The 22,489-nt window shown below is 37.5% G+C and overlaps 1 protein-coding gene and 1 long non-coding RNA gene across 10 annotated transcripts; both read left to right on the forward strand.

The window, feature by feature from the left end:
• Positions 1 to 149: 149 nt before the first annotated feature.
• On the forward strand, positions 150 to 6,581 carry LOC126766486 (uncharacterized). 8 transcript variants are annotated; one of them, XR_007668888.1, is made up of 5 exons: positions 150 to 573; positions 647 to 784; positions 870 to 5,824; positions 5,891 to 5,922; positions 6,013 to 6,581. XR_007668888.1 is itself a non-coding variant. In XM_050484261.1 (4 exons), exons 2-4 carry the CDS (start codon positions 517 to 519, stop codon positions 2,151 to 2,153), a joined length of 1,479 nt encoding a protein of 492 aa, XP_050340218.1. In that variant the 5' UTR covers positions 150 to 402; positions 487 to 516; the 3' UTR covers positions 2,154 to 5,992. The 8 variants fall into 8 exon arrangements, 2 of the variants coding, with proteins under 2 accessions (XP_050340218.1, XP_050340217.1); XR_007668886.1 differs by having other exon boundaries at positions 870 to 5,922; XR_007668889.1 differs by lacking the exon at positions 5,891 to 5,922 and having other exon boundaries at positions 870 to 5,612.
• Positions 6,582 to 6,649: 68 nt separating this feature from the next.
• On the forward strand, positions 6,650 to 13,062 carry LOC126766488 (uncharacterized). 2 transcript variants are annotated; one of them, XR_007668893.1, is made up of 3 exons: positions 6,650 to 11,365; positions 11,419 to 11,514; positions 11,570 to 13,062. It is a non-coding gene; the product is annotated as an uncharacterized LOC126766488 (long non-coding RNA). The 2 variants fall into 2 exon arrangements; XR_007668892.1 differs by having other exon boundaries at positions 11,419 to 11,496.
• The last annotated feature ends 9,427 nt before the right edge of the window (positions 13,063 to 22,489 follow it).

The following is a 22,489-nucleotide window of genomic DNA, read 5'->3' on the forward strand; positions in this document are numbered from 1 at the left end:
ATGAAAATGCCGTCGGCATATGTGCAAATGGGATATGTTGCATCTTCGAAATTTTCATAGAAATGAAAACTGCGCTGTCAAACTGCTGAAGTGACAGCTTATAGCTTACGATATATGGCATACGAATTAGTTTGCGATATATAGTAAGATATAAGCAATGTGGAGTCTCCACAGGCAATAGGCACGGCAATACAGTTCGCAAGACATAGATTTTATCCTGTCGAGATGCCCCGTAAGGAACACTGCGTTTTGACATGCGCACTCTACTTTGTTTTATATTCACACATACATACTTACAAACATATGTATGTATATACATATGTATGGGCGAAGACGCAAGTGCAAAACCTAACAGAAATATTGTTGTCGGCGTTATTTTGATTAGAAGTGTTATTGCGTTAGGTAAGCTTTGAGTCAGTTCAGTTTTCTTCCAAAAGTCAAGGCGGCTATTACCAGCGAATACATACATACTACATCGAATTTCAGTTCAGATTCACATTAGTTATTAAAAATAAAATGCCAACCCAAAGGCGAATTAGACGAAAAAGGAGTTCAACAGGTCGAAGAGAAGAGGTGAATGTTATAGATAAAAAGGAATTTTTAATTGTTAATGTATGTATGTATATGAATTGACCTGTTTTATTAGAGCCGTAGTCATGCAGGATCTATGGCAAGTTATTTCAAAGCTGCCCTAAACTCCGTAGTTCTTCCGGAGTATAGTTCGCTTGGGGGTTTGTCTAATATATGTTTACACTGTAAAGCAAAACATTTCGGAAGTGAAAAGGTACCTGTACTTTTAATTGTTTTATATTCGTAATATATGTATATACATACTTATTGTCTTAATATTTGGTTGAAATTGTTACTAGGTAAGAAATGGCTTTACGACATGTTGTCATGGCGGAAAAGTTAAACTTCAAGAATTACGTGTACCTGAGTTTTTGAAAGCTGTGTTAGAAAATGATTTGAGCTCTTGGCGGGGACACTATTTGGAGAATATTCGGCAGCTAAATAGTTCGTTTGCTTTTGCATCATTCAAAGCGAAAATTGCGGGGCGTACAGGGCGCGGACCATATTGCTTTCGAATACATGGATCAATATATCATAGGGTAGGTCCATTGCATGCAGATCACCCTTCAGAATCTTCCTACGCCCAGCTGTTTATTGTTGACACGGATCAAGCAACTGATATAAGGGCACAACATAATTCAAACTCCGACAGGTATTTGCTGAGAGAAATCCACGAAATGCTTTCAAATATTAACCCCTTGGCAAATGAGTATAAGCATATGGCGCAGGTTGAACGCGAAGAGGAACAGAGGGCCAGAGAAGAAAATCGTAATGCTCGCCGAATTAGCATGCTTCTTTTTAACAGCACTGATCGACGTTATAATTTGCCAAACTGCTCAGAAATTGAGGCCGTTTTCACAACAGAAGATGGTGAACCACCTGGAAATCGAAATTTGCGAGTATTTTCACGGAAATCTAATATGCAGAATTTATTATTTGTCTCAACGCTACATAGGTTGTGTGATCCATTAGTATATCCGCTTTTGTTTCCTTATGGCGAGTCAGGATATGATGAAACTCTTCTGCATGAACAGGGTCATCGTACGGAATGTAGATTTAAATTAACCCAACTGCAGTTTGTTGCTTACCGTATGGCGATAAGAGAAGGTTTCAGCTTGCTTCATGTGTCAGGTAAACTTTGGCAACAGTATTTAGTTGACCAATATGTCAGAATTGAAGGAGCACGTCTGGCATTTCTGCGAACTCATCAGAAAGAGCATCGTGTTGAAACATATGCTGGTTTGCATGACTACTTAATGCGTGGTGCAAATATGGAAAGTGTTCGTCCTGGTCGTATAGTTGTACTTCCTTCAAGTTTTGTTGGCTCTCCTCGAAATATGAACATGCATTACCAGTATGCTATGGCTATGGTTAGAAAATATGGAAAACCGTCGCTTTTCATAACTTTTACATGCAACCCAAAATGGCCAGAAGTCATTCAGAATATTGAGAGATACCAGGGACCGGAAATGTGTCCAGAACTGATAGCCCGGGTTTTTAAGCAGAAGCTCAATGAGCTTATGAAATATATTTCCCGAGAGGAATGTGTTTGGAAAGGTGAAATACTACCTAAATGTCATTGAGTTTCAAAAACGGGGTCTACCACATCCCCACATCTTAGTAGCACTTCACGAAGAAGATGTTATTCGCGACCCTTCTGAAATTGACCTGGTTGTTTGCGCTGAGATTCCTAATAAGGAGGCAGAGCCTGAGTTGTATGAAATAGTCTCAAAATGTATGATTCATGGCCCTTGTGGATTACTTAATCCATCATCGCCCTGCATGACTGATACGGGAATTTGCTCCGAAAACTTTTCATGCTAATACGCTTTCAAACGTTAACGGCTATCCTCAATATCGCCGCCGCAATGATGGAAATAAAATAGTTGTTCGTGCCAATAAACATTTAATTGAAATAGACAACCGATGGATAGTCCCATACAACAAATATCTGACCAAAAAATACAGTGCCTATATTAATGTCGAAATATGTTCATCGATAAAAAGCGTAAAATACCTCCACAAATATATTTACAAAGGATATGATTGCGCAACAGTTCAAATTATTGAACACCCAATTGATCGCGTGGATAATCATGATGAAATATCTACATTTAAAGACGCTCGATATGTTAGTGCGCCTGAAGCCTGTTGGAGGCTTTTGGAATTTTCAATGCAAGAAAAGTCGCACATGGTAAAAGCTCTAGCCGTTCACCTTCCAGACTCACAAAATATTTATTTTCGTGATGATAATGCTGCGATTTCTGATACCCTTGCTCGATGCCGCGATACCACTTTAACCGCATATTTTAAATTGAATGCGATAGATCCATTTGCGAATACTTTGTTGTATTATCAAATTCCTGAGTACTATACTTGGCAATATGCGTCGCGCTCATGGCAAAGAAGAAAACGACCGAGTAATGCAATTGGTAGAATGTAGACGGTCGATCCAAAAAATCGGGAACTCTTTGCTTTACGTTTATTACTTACTTCGTTAAAAGGACCGAGGTCGTATTCAGATATATTAACCGTGAACAGGGAACATCTCTCTTCTTATTGGGAATCAGCAGTAAAGAGAAAGTTGCTAGCGGATGACACAGAGTGGACCGCTGCACTTGAAGAAGCATCTGTCTTTAAAATGCCTGTGCAACTGAGACGTATGTTTGCAATGATTTGCATATTTGGAGAACCAACCTCACCAATAGAGCTCTGGAGAAAATTTAAATTGCATCTTTTTGAAGATTTTTTAAGAAATAATTCAGAAAATATCAGCGAGCTTTTAGCATTGAGAAATATTTGTCACATTTTCCAATCACATAACACATCTTTAAAAGACTTCGGGTTACCTGCAAATGATCTTACCAATGAAGACACAGGAATTGAGAATTATAATATAGATGATGATGTATTATACGCGCAAACACTAAAGGAACAGCTTAATCATGAGCAAAAGATTATATTCGACCAAATAACCCATGCAATTTCCAGTACCAACGATGTCGTAAAGGCATTCTTTGTTGATGGTCCTGGCGGCTATAGCAAAACTTTTTTTTATAAGAGTATTATTCACCATATTCGTAGCCTCAGACAGAAGGTGATATCCGTGGCTTGGACAGGGATTGCCTCTATTTTGCTTCCTGGCGGAAGAACGGCACATAATATATTTAAATTTCCAATACCTTTGAATGAATCTTCTGTTTCTCTAATTAAGCCAGATAGCACCCTCGGAAAAGCAATCAAATGTTCTACAGCAATAATATGGGACGAAGCTAGCATGGTTCCTGGGACTGCATTACTATGCTTAGATCGATTATTACGTGATATTCACCAAAATGAAATACCTTTTGGTTGAAAGGTTATTTTATTAGGTGGTGATTTCAGGCAAGTTCTTCCTGTGGTGCCCAATAGCTCACGCGCCGCTATAGTTGGTAATTGTTTGAAACGGTGCTCAGAGCTCGAGGTCGAGAGCTCTCTCCAGAGTCGAAAATCAATATACCAGAAGAGATAATTTTGCTAAATGAAAATTTAGTGGATTGGGTATTTCAGCCTCAGTCTGGTGTTATTAGTCAAAACCATCTGAAGGATCGGGCAATTTTGTGTCCAAAAAATGATCACTGTACGATAATAAATAGCGAAATAGTAAATATGTTGCCCGGGGAAGAAAGGGTATATTATAGCGTGGATACTGTCGTTTCTGAAGATCCTCAAGAGCATGTCAGATTCCCTACAGAATTTCTAAACTCCCATAATTTCAGTGGAGTAGCGCCTCGTGAGTTAAGGCTTAAGGTTGGAACAGTTGTGATGTTAATCCGCAATCTTAATACATATTGGTCAATGGGACTCGCTTGATAATAAAAGCACTACATTGTAATTGTTTGGAGGTCGAAATTTTAACCGGTGAATCACAAGGGAAACAAATTTTATTGCCCCGTATAAATTTACAGCCCAGCGAATCAACACTTCCTTTTATTTTAAAGCGTCGCCAATTTCCAATAATTGTAGCATTCGCAATAACAATAAACCAATCTCAAGGGCAGACTCTAGCAAGAGTTGGTGTTTTCCTCAAGGGGGATTGTTTTACGCATGGCCAGCTGTATGTCGCATTGAGTCGAGTACGATCTTCTCAAGATATCAAAGTTAAGACTTACGACCAAAATAAAACCACTACGAATGTAGTTTTCCATGAAGTACTTGAATAAATTGAGTTTTTATAAAAAAAAAATTTTTTACTTTTTTCATTTTAAATAACGGTGTCCCTCGATTATCGGGGGTTATTACTAGTTGATATAATTCAAAGGTTTCAATCTAAAATGCTTAGAACAACCACGGCTGCACCATGGTCAATGCGTAATGAAAACATTCATAAAGATCTTGATATTCCTATGGTAAAGAAGGAGATAGAGGACAGCAGAATGAAGTATATTTCTAAATTTCACGAACATCCAAACCCATTGGCTAATGCCTTGGTAAATTCTTGCAATCAAACGCGTTTAAAACGAAGTGATCTACCAGCCTACTAGAGAGCAACGTTCTACAATAAACCACCTGAACCACATTCTTGAGCTTCTTTAGTTTCAAATAGTTTTAAGATTGGAATACTTATTGTTAGGCTTAACCAAACAGATTCAATAAATTAAGAAATATTGAAAAAAAAAACATTTGCAAAGTTTCACCTCTTATACATACATATCCATATCTTACTTTGTTTTGAATGGAAAATTCTGTTATAAGAGTAGCAATATTCATCATTTATAATATTGGAATCTTTTCAGATCAAGAAAAATCGAGTAATTGGAAGAAGAGCTTTAAATATATTTGATGCATTATTTAAATTTCATGCAGTCACACATGTTTCCTCGGTTAATCTTACAACTTGCACTAACAGTCATTGTACAATTGCGAAATTGCGATCAATTCAATAACGGTAACAGATTCAAAGACTAGTTCTATAAGAGAAGGCTTAAAGTTGATAGCGTAAATAAAAATTCGTGGATCCTACGAATGCCATGCAACAATTCGACATACGCTGTGAGATTTGAGTGAGTCTCAGTGTGAAATACCAAAAATGAATAAGCAAGAGCAAACGCATCGCATATTAGACAGTGCAGCTAGTAATCTCAATAAGAAAATGCGATTGGACTTCATGTTATTTAAAAATTTATGTTACAGCATTTAGTGAAAGTGAAAAAAGTGTGCAGAGTGCGTTAAAAAGCAGTTTGGTTGAACCTGCTATACAGATAGGCATAGCTGCGTAATTCCTAAATTAACTATTTATTTATTTTCTTATTGTTTCTTATTGTTTTTTATATCCTTTTAGATGACACTCAACACTACAATTATAATTTGCTGGTGTGTCGTCAAAAACGTAACATTGTATTTATATATAAGTACTTAATTATATGTTGTTCCTAAAAATGTATTGAATTGTTTTAATTGCAGATAGAAAATCTGATGTATGAAACAGTTCTAGAAAATATGCGACTGTTTGGCGAATAATAGCACAACAAGTGAAAAACGTAGAATCGTGGCTCGTGTCAGCTGGCACGACCTATCTTACGGGGCATCTCGACAGGATAAAATCTATGTCTTGCGAACTGTATTGCCGTGCCTATTGCCTGTGGAGACTCCACATTGCTTATATCTTACAATATATCGCAAACTAATTCGTATGCCATATATCGTAAGCTATAAGCTGTCACTTCAGCAGTTTGACAGCGCAGTTTTCATTTCTATGAAAATTTCGAAGATGCAACATATCCCACTTGCACATATGCCGACGGCATTTTCATTTCGGTAATATGAAAATTAGAAGAGCGAGTATTGAGACGGTTGTGTTATATTATAAAAATAAAGTACATTTTTAAAATAATATTTTTTCAAAAAAATATTATTTAGTTTAATATTGTTAATTTACAGAAAAATTATGCAAATTGGTTTGGGAATAAGCGAAATCTTAAATTTAATAAACTTATACTAGCGAAAATCAAAATATCATTGCTCATTTTAAATTTATTGTTTTAATTGGTATATAAAATGTATGCCACAATTATGACATAGTAGTCCAAAAATATGAATTCTTATTTTTCCCAGAAATACGTTTGTAAAAAAGGATCTTTTTCTTATTATCTTATTTTTCCCAGAAATACATTTGTAAACAAAAGGATCTTTATCCATTTTTTATTTTCCACATAAAAGATTTAAACAGTTCAAGGGCTCAAAACATGGGCTACATCAGCTACCTACCCAAATGCTACCTTCGCAAATGATAAAATAAATTTTTCAAGAGCTCAAAGCATGCGCTACATCAGCTCGAACCTACCTACCCTACGCCTTTGCGCAAATGATTATCTTATGATAACAAATGCCCACATACAGATTTGGCAATGGCAAAAGCAATAGATTTGACAGTTCGCAAGACATAGATTTTATCCTGTCGAGATGCCCCGTTAGCTCGTACATACATATTCGTGCAACATAGAAGAGAGCGCATGTCAAATCGTAGATAGCGCCTTAGTGCATGCATATGTATGTATGTACCAGTGCACATGCCAAAGCAAACATTTGTAATTTGTAATATTCGTCATTCTCTTATTGTCATAGATAACTTAATTAGAATCTCTTTTCTTGCTCTCTCGCTTGCAGCTGATCTGTTTTCTGAGCTGGCAACAAAACACAATCAGGGTGCCGTCAACCAGCAGTTAGTGAAAAAGGCGGGATGCCAGAAAAGCAGCGCTATAATTACTTGACGAAATTAGTGTGAAATGAAACTGTGCGAACATATTTTGGCAAAATAAATGTTTATGTCAACTAATTAATGATTTTGCATTTTAGCATTTACATATATATGTATGTATGCATTTTCAAAGTGTTTAATTTAGTGTTTTGTATAATTTATTAAATACCCAAGTTAATATTTTTCAGCAGTGGCATCATTGGCAAATGTTATAAAAAATTCGAGTTTTGACAGCTCTCTCTCGAACCAAAGAGTCTCGTATCAAGTTATCTATGCTTATTGTCATTTTGCTACCGAGCAGACAACATTGTTGTAGTTAGATTTCGCACTTGCGCCTTCGCGTATGTGGGTATCTATGTAACGAAAGCAAATTACAGAAACATTTGTAATTATTCATTCTCTTAAATATATGCTCTTTTCTGTAGAAGCGCTGCTTATATTAGCTTAATGTAAAAATTGAAGAACTTTAAACGCAAATATATCAAAAGTGGTTCAATGAATTTAAAATCTGTAAAATTTGTGCAAAGTTTCAGATCGCACACTTTAATTTGATGTATTATTTGTCACTGTACGTTTTGTAGATCTCTGGAAATAAGCGCCTTGTCTTAGAATAATATATAGATATAGATGTTGGTTGCGCAAGTCGTACCCCACAGTTGAATGCCATACATCCAAACCGGTTTTATGATTGCGTTGTAAAACGCGACTTTGCTGTCTAGGCTAAGTTTATAATTTTTGTTTAAAAGCCAATTAAAATTTGCTACTCTTAATTCATGCAACTTATTTTACTCGCATATATCTTCGCCACGTGAGCCTTCGGTCTAGGTGAATCCCAAGATAAGTTACTTAATTCGCTTGGGGTACTAGAACATTGTTTACTTTAACTGTCAATCACGTTCCTGGTCTTAGCGAGAATGTAACTTGCTTGCATTTTTGCTCATTAATATTTAGACGCTAGTTGGCCAGTCTTCGACAACAGTTAAGTGCTGCTCTAATACTTTTGATGCTCCAATGGGGCATTTGTCACGGCTTACTAAAGCTGTGTCATCCGCGAAAATGGATGCCAATACGTTCTTCTAATATGAAGTCTGCTACTTTAACTATAAATTTCCTGTTTCTTAAATGTGACTCCAAAGTTTTACGCAATTCGTAAGGTAAAACGGTTTTGGTTTTTCATAAAAGGTCTTCATGCTAGACCTTATCGAACGCCTGAGCTACATCTAGAGAAATAGCTGAACAGTACTCTCTGTGCTCGAAAGCTTTCCTGATTTTTTTCGTAATTATATTTAATTGCTCTACAATGCCATGTTTAGCACGAAAGCCGAATTGGTGCGTTGGAATTATATTATTATCGTGGAGGAAAGGAGTCATCTTTCATAATAACACTTTTTCAAATATTTTAGAAATACTGGGTAAGAGACTTATTGGTCTGTAGGACGACGGCTGTGTTAAGTCTTTCCCAGGTTTATCTACCATGTTGATGTGCTACTTTTTCCACGAAATTGGATAGTATACGAAACCAAGAATTGCATTAAAGAGCAAGGAGAGCACCGTTATAGCAATATTTGGTAACTCAATTAGCATTTTTGGGGTAATATTACCGTGCCCTGGTGCCTTTTTCGAATTTAGCTCTTTTATGATTCTAGTAACTTCAGAAGTCGAAGTCCTAATAGACACAAGCGACTAGTTAGCATTACTAGGCAAAGATTGCAACTTAAAGTTTTTTTTTGAGCACTGCGTGCCCAATTATCATTCAACTGCCTTAGAGGCATTGCTAGAATTCGGACACAGCTTCTTTCTATAATTTTCAGTGCTGCGTTCTTCCATACGTTAAGCGCTTTTTTTTAACTTACGTATAGCAGATTTCAGTTGAAGCATAGTTGAATGGGAGCGACTTAACTGCCATTCACGTCTAGCTTGCCTTTTCTCATTTACAAGTTTTTCAATTTTATTATTAGTGATCTTTCTAAAAATAACTGGTTTATTGTTTCATTTTGGTATTGCCAATACAGCTGCGTTAGTTATTACATCATTAAGTTCTCTTATATTGCATTTATTTTCCAATCAATATTTATGTGGCTACTGGTATATTTTCTATCCATCAACAAGTTAGTTTTATGAGATGTTAGAGAAACTTTTGGCCCATGAGCTGTTCGTATAACTTTATTAGTACAGGTAAATGATCAGATGATAAGTCTATACATGTATCAGCTGTCAAAAGCGATCTATCTATATTTGTGACTACAGCTGTCATAAGCGATCTATCTATATTTTTGACTACAGCAAAATCTATTTAGTCTGGTATTTTTTTTTCTATCACTGGGCTAGTAAATCGGCTTACCAGAAGATATGATGTCGCTTATTCATAATAGTGTCTTTTCGGATTAATAAGACGTGAGCCCCAGTACGTTTGTTTTGCGTTGTAATCTCCATCTGCTAGAAATCTTTGACCTAGCGTTCCAAAAAAGTCTTTAAATTCGCTTTGTAGCTTGTAACTGTGCTGTAGCATAAGATTCGAGAGCATAATGGTTTAACCGATTTTTAACCTACACTCCGTGCACGATGCGCTTTTCCATCCGGATGATTTGTGACATAGAGCCTAATCCCGGTATATTGAAATTATTTTTATTTATAAGATTAGATTATGATGTACGAATTACATATATATTTTTTTCAGACAGAAATCTAATGATCTCTAATTTATGTTGGTTGACACCGTGAGCATTCCATATACAGATATACAGATAGTACGCTCATTTCTTACTTAATAAATTTTGCAACATTTGATTATGTGATTTTATTAAATCTTGTATCATATTTTGCATGGTAGGCATAAATTGTGTCATACTTTGTGTAAGATTTAAAATCATAGTTTCAATACCTCCATTTTTAGGATGTTGCGGCAGTTGCATTTGTAGAGTGCTGCCTTTCACTACTTTTGCATAACTTCCTTGCATAGCATTATTCTTAACAGTAATAGGATTTGAACTTTTATCTGAGGTTGCTATAATTTCATTACGGGGTGTTTGTAACATTTCGTTACGACGTGCTTGAATGCCCTGTATATCTTTGATTTCAAATCTTTGTACATATACAGGACAACCCCTGTAGTTAGCAGTGTGATTTCATCCACAATTGCTGCATTTCTTTTTAATCCTCTTTTTTAAGAGTACATTTTGAAGTAGGATATAGATTACCACACAGACACCGCGTAGAGTGCAATATGCTTTCGTGTGTCCATACTCTTTGCAGTCTGTACATTGTACTGGACCATTTCTCTTATGTGGTTCCTCAACAATGATTCTGCGATGGAGCAGATATTTTAAATTATAAAACAGGTGTATTTAATTTTTCTTTGGTTGCTTAGAATTTGACATCAAATCTATTTTGAACATTGGTTAAAAATATTTACTACTGGTTTAACCCTTTCAGACCGTGATGCATCAATTGTGCGGTCAAGTTTCAATGTCAAGATCTCTACTATTTATGCACGTATGTTAAAAAGGCCGAAATGCATCGATTGTGCTGATTATTGTGTATCTTTTCTTTTTGCACTGTTTCGCTATTCGGTTTACCGTTATCCACGTGGTGATGAAATTCTTAAGTCGTATTTCGATTTTTTCAAAGAGAGCTGCGGCAGTAAGTTGTATTTAATATTATTAAAATATTATTAGTGAAAAAATAGTGAAGAGTGCACATTATAACTAAAAAAAATAGTAAGTTCTAATATTTAAAATGAATAGGAGTGATTCAATGCAAAGTAAGTATGTTTTAGCCGTACTTTTCAACAAGTGCATCAATTGTGCGTATCAGGTCTTAAGTAACTAAACACAAGTGCTTTTTATTGCATTTCATTTCAAATAAATGCTTACAGATGATGATATTTTGGCAGTGCTAGAGGCCTCAGACGCCCCCGATTTTAGCAGCGATGATGAAGAACGAGACAAAAATTATGAGCCATCGGACAGCACCGACAATGAAGGCGAGGAAGAAGCAGATATTGAAAGAAACGTAGGTGCAGTGCTTCCTGAGTTAGGTCACGAAGAAAATAATGAACCGGTTAGTATGATGGTGTGATTTTTAGATGCACCTTCTGATAGACACTGTTACAGAGTTCAAGTCGTCGACCGATTTGGAGAAGGAAATCTTTTTGCCAACCAATTATCGATATGCCTGTTGCAGAGGAAGTTGTAAGTCGAAAAATTGTAGTAAGTTTTCTTCAAATACTATGAATTTCACTTTGGATACGATTTGATTTTGCAGGACTATGCAGTAGATACGCCCACACCTCTAGAATATTTCGCTAAATATTTTGATAACGTATTTTTCGAAAATGCGGCTAATTGCACTAATAGATACGAATTTGCGAATGCAGGTGGCATGTTAAAAACAACCACTAAGGAAATCAAAAACTTTTTTGGAATGCACATTGCAATGGGTTGCATTCACTTTCCTAGAATTCGAATGTATTGTTAGAACAAATATAAAATTCCACTGGTAGCGGAAACAATGACTCGCGACAGATTTTTTAAGTTAAGAGAAGCATTCCACGTCGTTTTTCCAAGAGACGTTCCTGAAACCCAAAGAAGACACAATATTTTTTGGAGAGTGCAACCAATTATTGATGCAGTGCGGAATGTTGTTTAAAAATTCCAAGAAAAAGGGGGGAGCATATTCCATAGACGAACAAATGATACCCTTTACTGGTCGTTGTCCAGTTCGTCAAAGTTTGCCTAACAAACCAAGAGGCGTTGGATTGAAAAACGAAGTATTGACCACATCAGATGGACTTGTTCTCGATTTCGAGATTTATCAAGGCAAGACAACACCTCTACCAGAGGAAAATATTGGAATCGGTCCCGCGTTTGCTTTGCGTCTGACACAAACCTTACCAAAAGGGTCAAAAGTATTTTTTGACAGATACTTTACTACTTTGCCGCTGTTAGAAAAGCTTCTGGAAAATGGAATTTACGGAACTGGAACAATTATGCGAAACCGCATAAAATGTGTCAGTTTGACCAACGACAAAAAAATGAAAAGAGGAGATATGGAGGAATTTTGTGATCCAAATGACAAAGTTGTCGTTGTACAATGGAAGGACTCGAAGTCAGTTTTACTAACCTCAACCGCATTTGGCTGCAGTCCAGTGGATGTCGTTCGTCGTTGGTGCAAAAAAGAAAAAAAAATCATCCAAGTTGCTCGTCCAAATATAGTCCAGCACTACAATAAGTTAATGGGTGGTGTGGACATTTGCGACCAACAAATGGAAGCGTACCGAACATTTTTTAAAACCCGAAAATGGACACTAAAGGTAATTATTCATTTCATTGACTTAGCGTGTTGCAATGCTTGGATGGAGTATCGTATTTTTTGTCGGGAAATTAGAATGCCACCAAAGGCTATACACGATTTACTAAGTTTTCGGCTTGCGCTAGCGGAGCTTTGGTAGCAGATCAAACTAAAACGAACGTGGAGTGGTGCTCTGGATCAGAATCAGGCGACGTTGATTTAACTCCACCTTCTAAACGATACCGTCCAGCAGACCAACCATGCCCTGAAAAGCGGCTAGATGGTATCAATCACTGGCCAGAAGAATCTGACCTAAAATCAGCCCGTATGTGCCGTCGAAAAGAGTGTAAGTCTCGTACGCGCACGCGATGCACCAAGTGCGATGTATATTTATGCTTAAATAAGAAAAAGAATTGTTTCACTATTTATCACACGAAAAAATAAATAAAAAGTTTAAATAGATGGCATGTGTGGGTTTGTTTATTTCAAACGAAATCAGACCGAGATGCATCAAATGTGCGGGTCCTCGAAACCCTAGAAGGAACTTGAAACACAAAAATTTAGTTGGCGAATATGTTTTTATATCACATAAAGACTGTATGTTCTAAAAATGGGGGAGAAAAATTCAGCAGTTTAGTGTCAGGTCTGAAAGGGTTAATACTAAAACCACCTTCTTCCAATGCTTTTTTAACATCGTTAGAGTCTACCGAAGCCTCTATACCCTTTATGACAACAACTAGGCCTTTTGAGCTCTTCAGTTGGTAAGAGTAGCAATTTGTTATTATTGTTTGAGAAGTACTTTACAACATCAATGAAACTTTTTATACCCTGAACAGGGTATATTATCACCCAGAAGGAAGCGTCGGAGACCTTATAAATTATATATATGAATGATCAGTATGTTAAGCTGAGTCGATTTAGCCATGTCCGTCTGTCTGTCTGTCCGTCTGTCTGTATATATACGAACTAGTCCCTCAGTTTTTAAGATATCATTTTGAAATTCTGTAAACGTCATTTTCTCTTCAAGAAGCTGCTCATTTGTCGGAACTACCGATATCGGACCATTATAACGTATAGCTGTCATACAAACTGAACGATCGGAATCAAGTTCTTGTATGGAAAACTTTCACATTTGCCAATGTATCTTCACAAAAGTTGGCACAGGTTATTTTCTAAGACAATAATGTAAGATACGAAGAAATTGTTCAGATCAGCTTACTATAGCATATAGCTGCTATACAAACTGAACGATCGGGACCTAGTGCTGGTATGGATGGGTTTGCATTTGACAAGATATATTCACGAAATTTGGTATAGATTATTTTCTATGGCAACAATGTAATCTCCAAAGAAATTGTTCAGATCGGTTAATTATAGCATATAGCTGCCATACAAACTGAATGATCGGAATCAAATGCTTGCATTGGAAACTTCCTCATTTAACGATATATCTTCACGAAATTTGGTATGAGTTATTGTTTATAGAAATAATTAAATAATAATAACATCTGAAAGGAAAGATTAATATTATCTGATCATTTAAAATATAAAACAAACATTTGTTTTCACATATTTGTGGTACTCACAACGTGTCAAAAAGCGTCGTAAAATAATAAAATCATAAATTTTTATACTAGTTTAAAAAATTTTTTGTTGGATTGCATACTAAAATAAGTTTACGCAAATACAACTCTGAACGCTATGTTTTCGGATCGTTATTATTTATAACTTTATGAGACTATGTGAAACACCTTTTTTTTTTTTAAGTAGGAGGAAGCATCGAACGCCGAAGTGCGGGACTTTAACCCGCTAAACCTAACCTACTCCCAGCTCAAGACTCTCCCACGAAACCACCAGATAAGGTATTACTTCATGGGAGTGACAAAACATTTTACGTCTCTTCTATAGCACGGACGGACTGGCGCCTCTTCCGCTGTACCTGTCTTAATATTGTCATGATGGAAGCTGCCGCTTCGCGAACAGCTTTCCACTTCTCAGAGGACTGACACTTAAGTGCAGTCAAACTTTCCACCATTAAACTACCACCTAGTGCTGTTTTTAACTTTTCCCTTATTTTTTGAAACCGAGGACAATAGAAAAATACGTGTTCAGAGTCTTCTATTGACTCCGTACACATCGAACAATACGGACTGACGTCATTTTGAAATTTATATAGGTAGCCTCTAAAGCACCCATGTTCACTTAATATTTGGGTGAGGTGGAAATCCAGGTCCCCATGTTGTCTACTTATCCACGTGTGGATGTCAGGTATGAGTCTGTGGGTCCACCGTCCTTTAGTTGAGGTTTGCCAGCGTTGCTGCCATTGAGTTATGCTCTTATTTCTCTCTTCTCTCTTTTGGGTTTCTGTAATTGGCGCTGATAGTTCATATAGTCTCGCGAACTCGTCTCCCTGGATGTCTATAGGCGGCATACTAGCTAGTACTTCAGCTGCTTCGCTGGAAATAGTTCGAAAAGCACTTGTTACTCTTATTGCTGTGAGTCTATGCACCGCAATTATTGGCCTGGCATACGCTTTTATGTTTAGTGCCTGTATCCATACTGGAGCTGCATACAGTATAACTGAGCTCATCGCTTTTGCGATTAGAAGTCGGCGGCTGGAGCGCACACAGCCTCTATTTGCCATCATTCTTGATAGGGCATTATAAATCTTATTTGCTTTATTTGCTATGTTTGCCAAGTGCTGCTTGAATTTCAGTTTGGTGTCCAATATTACCCCTAAATACTTCAACTGTGGTTGTGAAGTAATCACGCATTCGCCTATAGTGAGAGTTACTTTTTCCTTAATTTTCCTGATGCTTACGAGCAATACCTCCGTTTTGTGCTCAGCCAGTTCCAAACTCATCGACGAAAACCATTGGCACAGACCATTTATGCATTCGTTACATTTATTTTGCAGGTCATCAAGTAGTTTAGCTACTGCTACCACTATAAGGTCGTCCGCGTATGCGATTAGCTTAGCGTTTTTTGATTGTGGAATTCTTAGCACCCCATCATATACTAGATTCCATAAGGAAGGGCCTAAAACTGAACCTTGTGGTACTCCACATGAAATAGGGTAGCTCTTGATGCCTTCGGTGGTGTCGTAAAGCAGTCTTCTATTTTCAAAATAACTCATAACGATATTTATGAGGTACTGTGGGGCGCGTATTTCATTGAAGGCTGCAAATATGTTTGTCCATTTAGCAGAGTTGAATGCATTCTTCACATCCAGGGTTATCAGCGCACAATATTCTTTTGTACCACCTTTCCATCTTTTGCCGCTTACTGCACTTTTCGCAGTGTCGACAACTTCTTTTAGTGCATCGATAGTGGACCTCTGTGTCCTGAAGCCGTATTGTCTTTCTGATAGTCCGCCGGCTTCCTGGATTGCAAACTCCAAGCGGTTTCTTATTATGCTTTCGTACACTTTGCCCATTGTGTCGAGCATACACAGAGGTCGATACGAAGAGGGTTCATCTGGTGGTTTTTTTGGTTTTGGGATTAAAACCAGGCGCTGGACTTTCCAGGGATCGGGGAAGATCCCTTCTTTTATACATGCGTTGTACATTTTTGCGAAAAGAGCGGGCTTTGAAATTATGACTACCTTTAGAGCTCTATTTGGTATGCCATCGATACCAGGCGCTTTGTTGTTATTTTTTTTTTTGCTATGGCCAATAATTCTTCTTCTGTGACCAGTAGGGGTGATTCAGGAGCTTCGTTTTGTCGTACAGCGCTGGTAATCAGGGCGTGCGTCGGAAATAATGCCCCCACGATTTTCTTCATGAACGAAGCGCATTTGGGTTGCTGCCGCTTGTTTTGGAATTTTGACATACATATTTTATAAGCTGTCCCCCAGGGGTCTATATTCGCTTCTTCACAGATCTTTTCAAAGCAGTTTCTTTTGCTACGGATTATAGCTGACTTTAGAAGCTTCTTATGGCTTCTAAAAGCTTCTTTGAGACGGTTTCCGTTTTCGCCATTTTGATTGCGTTGTAGGCGACGTCGGGCTGAGTGACAGAGCTTTCTAAGCGTGGCAATTTCTTCATTCCATCAGTATACAGGTCTTCGGTTATTGTGACATTTTGTTTTTCGCATTGTAGCGTCGCATGCTGTTACCAGTTCCTTTCGCAATGCGGTTACTAAGTGGATGGCGCCTTCGCCTGACACTATTGCTGTACTCCAGGCTGTCTCAAAAACGTCTGTATCAAAATCTGTTTGCTTCCAGCTTCGTTTTTGTATAGTGTTATTGCGTGGGGGTTCCTGTTCTCGAGAGAATAAAACTTCTGCTATGATAACCATGTGATCACTATATGTGAACATGTCTGACACCTCCCATTTAATGTGTCTGCTTAGTGCGTCATTTGCAAACATCAGGTCTATTATAGAGCCTTTATTTCCTTTTTGGTAAGTATTTTTTGTGCCGCTATTCATTATTGTGAGGTTGGTTTGGCTCAGGAATTCTAGAACTAGGCGCCCACGATGGTTCGAACTTCTGCTACCCCAAGCAGTAGACCATGCGTTAAAATCGCCTGCCATTATTATCGGAGATTTGCCTCTGCTTTCTAACGATAATTCCAGGAGGAAGTCTTTAAATTCTCTTACAGGCGCGCTGGGACGAGCATAGCAGCTTACGTAGTAAATTCCTCCCATTTGCGCCCAGGTAAAACCATTTTTTGCTACTCTGCAGCAAGACGTGAATGTTTGTCCATTGCAGGACCATATTGCTGCTTTGCCACTTATATCTGTAATCCAAGTACTTTCCGAACGTTGGGCATATTGCTCACTCAGGAAGGCGACATCAATTTTGCTTTCTATTATGGTTTGTTGCAGCAGGGCTTGTGCTGCGGCGCAGTGGTTTCAGTTCAGCTGCAATATTCTCATTTTTTCATTGTATTTAGCAACTCCACGTATTTTGGGCAAGATGTATTCAGAACTGAATGTTCCCCTTTGCAGAGCATGCAGCTCGGTGTTTTTGTGCATACTTTTGCTACATGCCCCTCGCTTCCACAACGTGTACAAAGGGAGGACCTGTCGGTAACACTGCAACATTTACGCGCCATATGGCCTGGATGGAAGCATCTGTAACAGCGGGAAACAGGGGAGTACTCCCGGAGGCGAAAGATCGACCACCCGATTTTTAATTTGCCTAATTTAAGGGCAGTCTTGGCATCTTGGGCACGCAAGGATATAAGGGCTATTTGTGTGCCGCTTCTTGTTTTTATCATATTTTTAATATTTGCTGGCCCAATGTTCTGAATCCCACACTCTTTTTGTAACGCTCCGCAGATTTCTTCTGGAGTAGTTATCTCATCCAGGTCTTTGCACATTATAGTGACGTTGTGTGTTTTTGGTTGTACTACTGCCATCTCGCCAACTACCCCCTCTAGGACGCTCTGAAACGAATCAGCTCTTTTATCTCCTTGATTTTTTAACTCTATGAGCAGGTCTCCTTTGAGAGATTTCCTTATGTAGGTCACCTTTTTTGTTAGAATTATAGCGTCTGGTTTCGACCTAATTCTCTTCTCCATCGGCCTGTTCTTTTTTACTACGTCTATCCATTTTTCAGGTGCCTGCTTGTTTGCTGGGGTGTCTTTCATAGGTATTTTCGTGACTTCACTAATTGTTGCCTGAGGCCTGATGTCTCTCGAGCTCTCTTTGGGGTATTTACTTCGTTATGAGAGGGCGACACTTGTGACGTCTTCCCTACCATCACCATTTTCGGTAAGGTTCCGGGATTTCCTGTTTTATCATACAGGTATGTTATGCTGTTTACGAGATCTCGCATGGCTTGATTTATGTGTCTCTGGCCGGACATCATATTTTCGAGCTCTTTTATTTTCCTGCCCAATTTGGAAAAAATATTAGTAGTTTCGCTGCTTTGAGTTTCTTCGGATTTCCCACTCTTTCCCACATGGTCAGCAGGTTCAATACTTTTTATTGGTCCAGCAACGGCTGATGCTCAGAACACAACGGCAAAACAAAATTATAATCACGTTGTGCCTGGATTGCTGTTATTAGGGGAAACAAATAATAAAACTAATTTGCCGCGGGAAAATGGGCAGGTATGTAAAATATTTTGAAATAAGATACAAAAATTTTACTTATCTGTCTTTCGATTTAATCGCCCACTTGCGTCCGTCATCTGATTGTAGCAGAGGAAAGATTCAGTTTAAATTGCTGTAAACACTTGGAGAAATATACGAAAACACTGGACCGCACAAAAAACGCGTCCACTTTTGCTGACAATTTCTATGATGATTGCATGCTTGTTTGTATGTGCGTGTGCTTTTGTGAAACCCCTAATTATATTGGATTGTGCAGGCTGCCTAAAACGCATAAAACACATATGAATAGTATGTAATTATTCTCGCGTATTATATTGGACTGCGAAAACCAATTTCAAACAACACACACTTATTTTCATATACTTACTTAACAATTTATACTGCTACTGATGATATTGCTGCTGCTTCCATTTCCAATTTTTGTTCTGATTTCCAATGCTATAAAAACAAATGAAGTAATTATTTACAAAACATTGTTAAAAAATCACATAAATATCATCCACTTACCTTCTTGTTTTACGAGCGCGATGATATGCGTCTTTGAGTCGTTTTTTTATTACCGTTTTTGGGATTTTGCAGGGTATTATTTCAACATAAATATCTTTTTATCCACAATTGTGTTAAATAAATAAATACATAAATATTTACATATAAAATTATGTCTGCATTATTTAAACATAAATATGTATATGTCTTTTTATTAATACTTATAACGAATTAAAATGTACAAACATTGTAGTTCCTTATAATTATTGAAATTATCAAAACAAATTCAACCGATTTTGCATTGTGAGGTTTACTTTCACACATCACCAATTTTTGAGGTAATTGTGAGCATTTGAGCTTTTGAAATCACGTCAGTATACGGAAAATCTCACAAGTTACAAAAATCTCACAATAGTGAGGGTGGTGATTTTTGTGAGGGCATGAGAATAATACTATGTTCGGGCCGACATTGAAAACATTTTGAAAACAAATTTGTATGTTGTGGAATCTAAGTCGTTCGGACCGACAATGTGTGTTTTCGATGAGTTTTCACTGAAAACTATCAATAGGGGCATTCTTTTGCTCTTGCAAGATTGCACGATGACACAAAATGCAAAAATCCTATACCGAAATATGTAAGGCCAACAGTGCACCCGTTGTAGAATCTAGTGATATATGACGGCACGAAAATAAACGTGGGTTTTGGTCTGACATATTTATAGCCATTGCAAATAATTTTCTGCGTGTGTTTGTTGTTGTGCCGTTGCACCAAGGGGAAAATTCTGCAATTTCTGCACCGTGCAAGGTTTTGCAAGAGCAAGGGAATCACCCTAATATTAGAATATCAAGCGACAGCTGTTTCTGTATATGGAATATAAACAAATACAAGTTTTCAACAAAACACAAGTTTTCGTGCGAAAAGCAGTTTTTCCCACGAAAACATGTTTTCGTTGTCGGTCCGAACATAGTATAAGGCTGTCATTGGATGTACCTTATACTATGTTCGGACCGACATTGAAAACATTTTGAAAACAAATTTGTATGTTGTGGAATCTAAGTCGTTCGGACCGACAATGTGTGTTTTCGATGAGTTTTCGCTGACACCTATCAATAGCGGCATTCTCTTGCTCTTGCAAGATTGCACGATGACACAAAATGCAAAAATCCTTTACCGAAATATGCAAGGCCAAGAGAGCAGTCATTGCAGAATCTAGTGATATATGACGGCACGAAAATAAACGTGGGTTTCGGTCTGACATATTTATAGCCATTGCAAATAATTTTCTGCGTGTGTTTGTTGTTGTGCCGTTGCACCAAGGGGAAAATTCTGCAATTTCTGCACCGTGCAAGGTTTTGCAAGGGCAAGAGAATCCCCCTAATATGAGAATAGCAAGCGACAGCTGTTTTTACATATGGCATGTAAACAAATATCAAGTGATAATTTAGGGCCGGCAAAATATGTCTTCCAAATAAATCGATTAAACTAGAGCAGGCACCGATTATAATGAGTGGAATGTAAGTTTTCAAGTAGTTTTCAGCGAAAACTGTGTTTTCGTTTGACAGATTTTACATAGACGAAAACACAAGTTTTCGTCCGAAAACCAATTTTTCCCACGAAAACATGTTTTCGTTGTCGGTCCGAACATAGTACTAGGCTGTGTGCCAAATTTTAACATCTTCCTACTTTGAGTTTGGATGCACTAATTTCCTATCTGTAACCGAATTGTAAATTTTGCTGTACCTATTGGAAAGTAAAATTTTTATAGTTGAAGTCTCTAAAACAAACGCAATTGCGGCGTTTGAATGTTTGACTTGTTATTTAAATTATTAAATATATTCGTAAAATGAATCAAAGGAAAAGCAAATAATTTGTTTGCTAATAACAATACTATAAATTGCATTCGGTACTCATATATGTATACGTACATAATTATATCTTCATATATAAATAAATACATTTACATCAAGATCTTTTAATCAACTACAAAAATATTAGTTTCAGTCTATTATTTCACTTCAATTTCACTTTGCAATACTTCTTATTAAAGAGCCCTTAAATTTTTTTATTTATGAATAAATTTTTTTTTTTGACTGCTAAATATGTTCATACCACAAATTTAGAGTAATTCCCTTTTTGTGCATACAAGTAAATTTAGAGGATCGATCAATATCTCCTAAAAAAGTAGTAAAAGTTATTTAACAGTTTATCGATAGGTTGTCGGTAGTTACATTGGGTATCACTGCATACCGCTTACCTTTCTCTTTATAAATAAAACAATTGAAATTCTTATTTTTAAAAATGGGTTTGTTAGCCATTGGTGCATCGGTTACCTCGACACTTACTATTTCACTGCAAGACGGGTGTTCGCTACACTTAGTTCCACTCGGTATACTTTCCTCCCTTGATTACGTATCACTTTTTGTATAAAATATAAAATAAAAAATAAAATAAATAATTTTGTATTTCTTTACACAATTTTATATGTTTTATCAAATTTATAATTTTGTATTTATATTCACTGTTGCTAGTGCACAACCACACACACAACCGGAAGGGGTTTTCCAATTTTTGACCACAAATTTAACTAAATCTAGATCTGGCGAGACGTCTCGTATACGGCGTAAGAATCGAAATTGGGGGCCACCCCCATCTAACCAATCCTTTTTGATCGGTTGAGTGGTGAAAACGATTATGGTGTGTGGTGTGGTTGGTTAGATGTGTGATGTGGTATAGCGTGTTTGTTGCGTGGTGAATGTGAGTATGTTGTGTTGAGGGCCGAGATGTCATGAAGTCGGATAAACATCCCGACCCCCCTAGACGAATTAATTACCTAGAAGCCCCTGCAGTTTCTGTAGGGTACGCTGAAGCCCCTCGCTTTTCGCTGGTTGCGATGATTATGATGTAGTGGTGTCTGCGAGCGTGCACCTCGGGATGGCTTAAAACGGTGGGCTCTTCGGCGTTGTACCTGATTCCCATGTTGACTATGCCGCTGTTGACTATGCCGGTGACCGGCGTGCGTTGACTGATCAGCTCAACGTGTGATGCGGTCGGTGGCAGTTATGACATGACTCCAATACTCCTCGAAATGCTCCTCGCCTGCATCCCTGACTGGTGGAACGGATGATTGGCTGGGCGGGCTTGTGCCTTTTTGCCTCATTGGTGCGGCGATGGGTGTAGCGGATGCTGTATTCACAGTAATAGCGGACCTCACCGATTGGGGCTTACTGCGGATATCTTCTACGTCCATTTCTAGTGGAATAGGAATGTGAATATTAAAACATGATTTTGCTAATAGTATGAAGTATGTTATTCGTTATGTATATGTATGTTCACATGAGCTAT

The sequence above is a fragment of the Bactrocera neohumeralis genome, unplaced genomic scaffold (genome assembly GCF_024586455.1).
Source record: "Bactrocera neohumeralis isolate Rockhampton unplaced genomic scaffold, APGP_CSIRO_Bneo_wtdbg2-racon-allhic-juicebox.fasta_v2 ctg1406, whole genome shotgun sequence".
NCBI classification, from domain to species: Eukaryota; Metazoa; Arthropoda; class Insecta; order Diptera; family Tephritidae; genus Bactrocera; species Bactrocera neohumeralis.

What these genes read in the sequence shown, in the direction of transcription:
- LOC126766486 (XM_050484260.1), top strand. Translation starts at nt 517, where the DNA reads ATGCCAACCCAAAGGCGAATTAGACGAAAAAGGAGTTCAACAGGTCGA. An exon ending in CAACAGGTCGAAGAGAAGAG is followed by an intron (nt 574 to 646) that starts GTGAATGTTATA and finishes CTGTTTTATTAG; the next exon opens with AGCCGTAGTCATGCAGGATC. An exon ending in AACATTTCGGAAGTGAAAAG is followed by an intron (nt 785 to 869) that starts GTACCTGTACTT and finishes AATTGTTACTAG; the next exon opens with GTAAGAAATGGCTTTACGAC.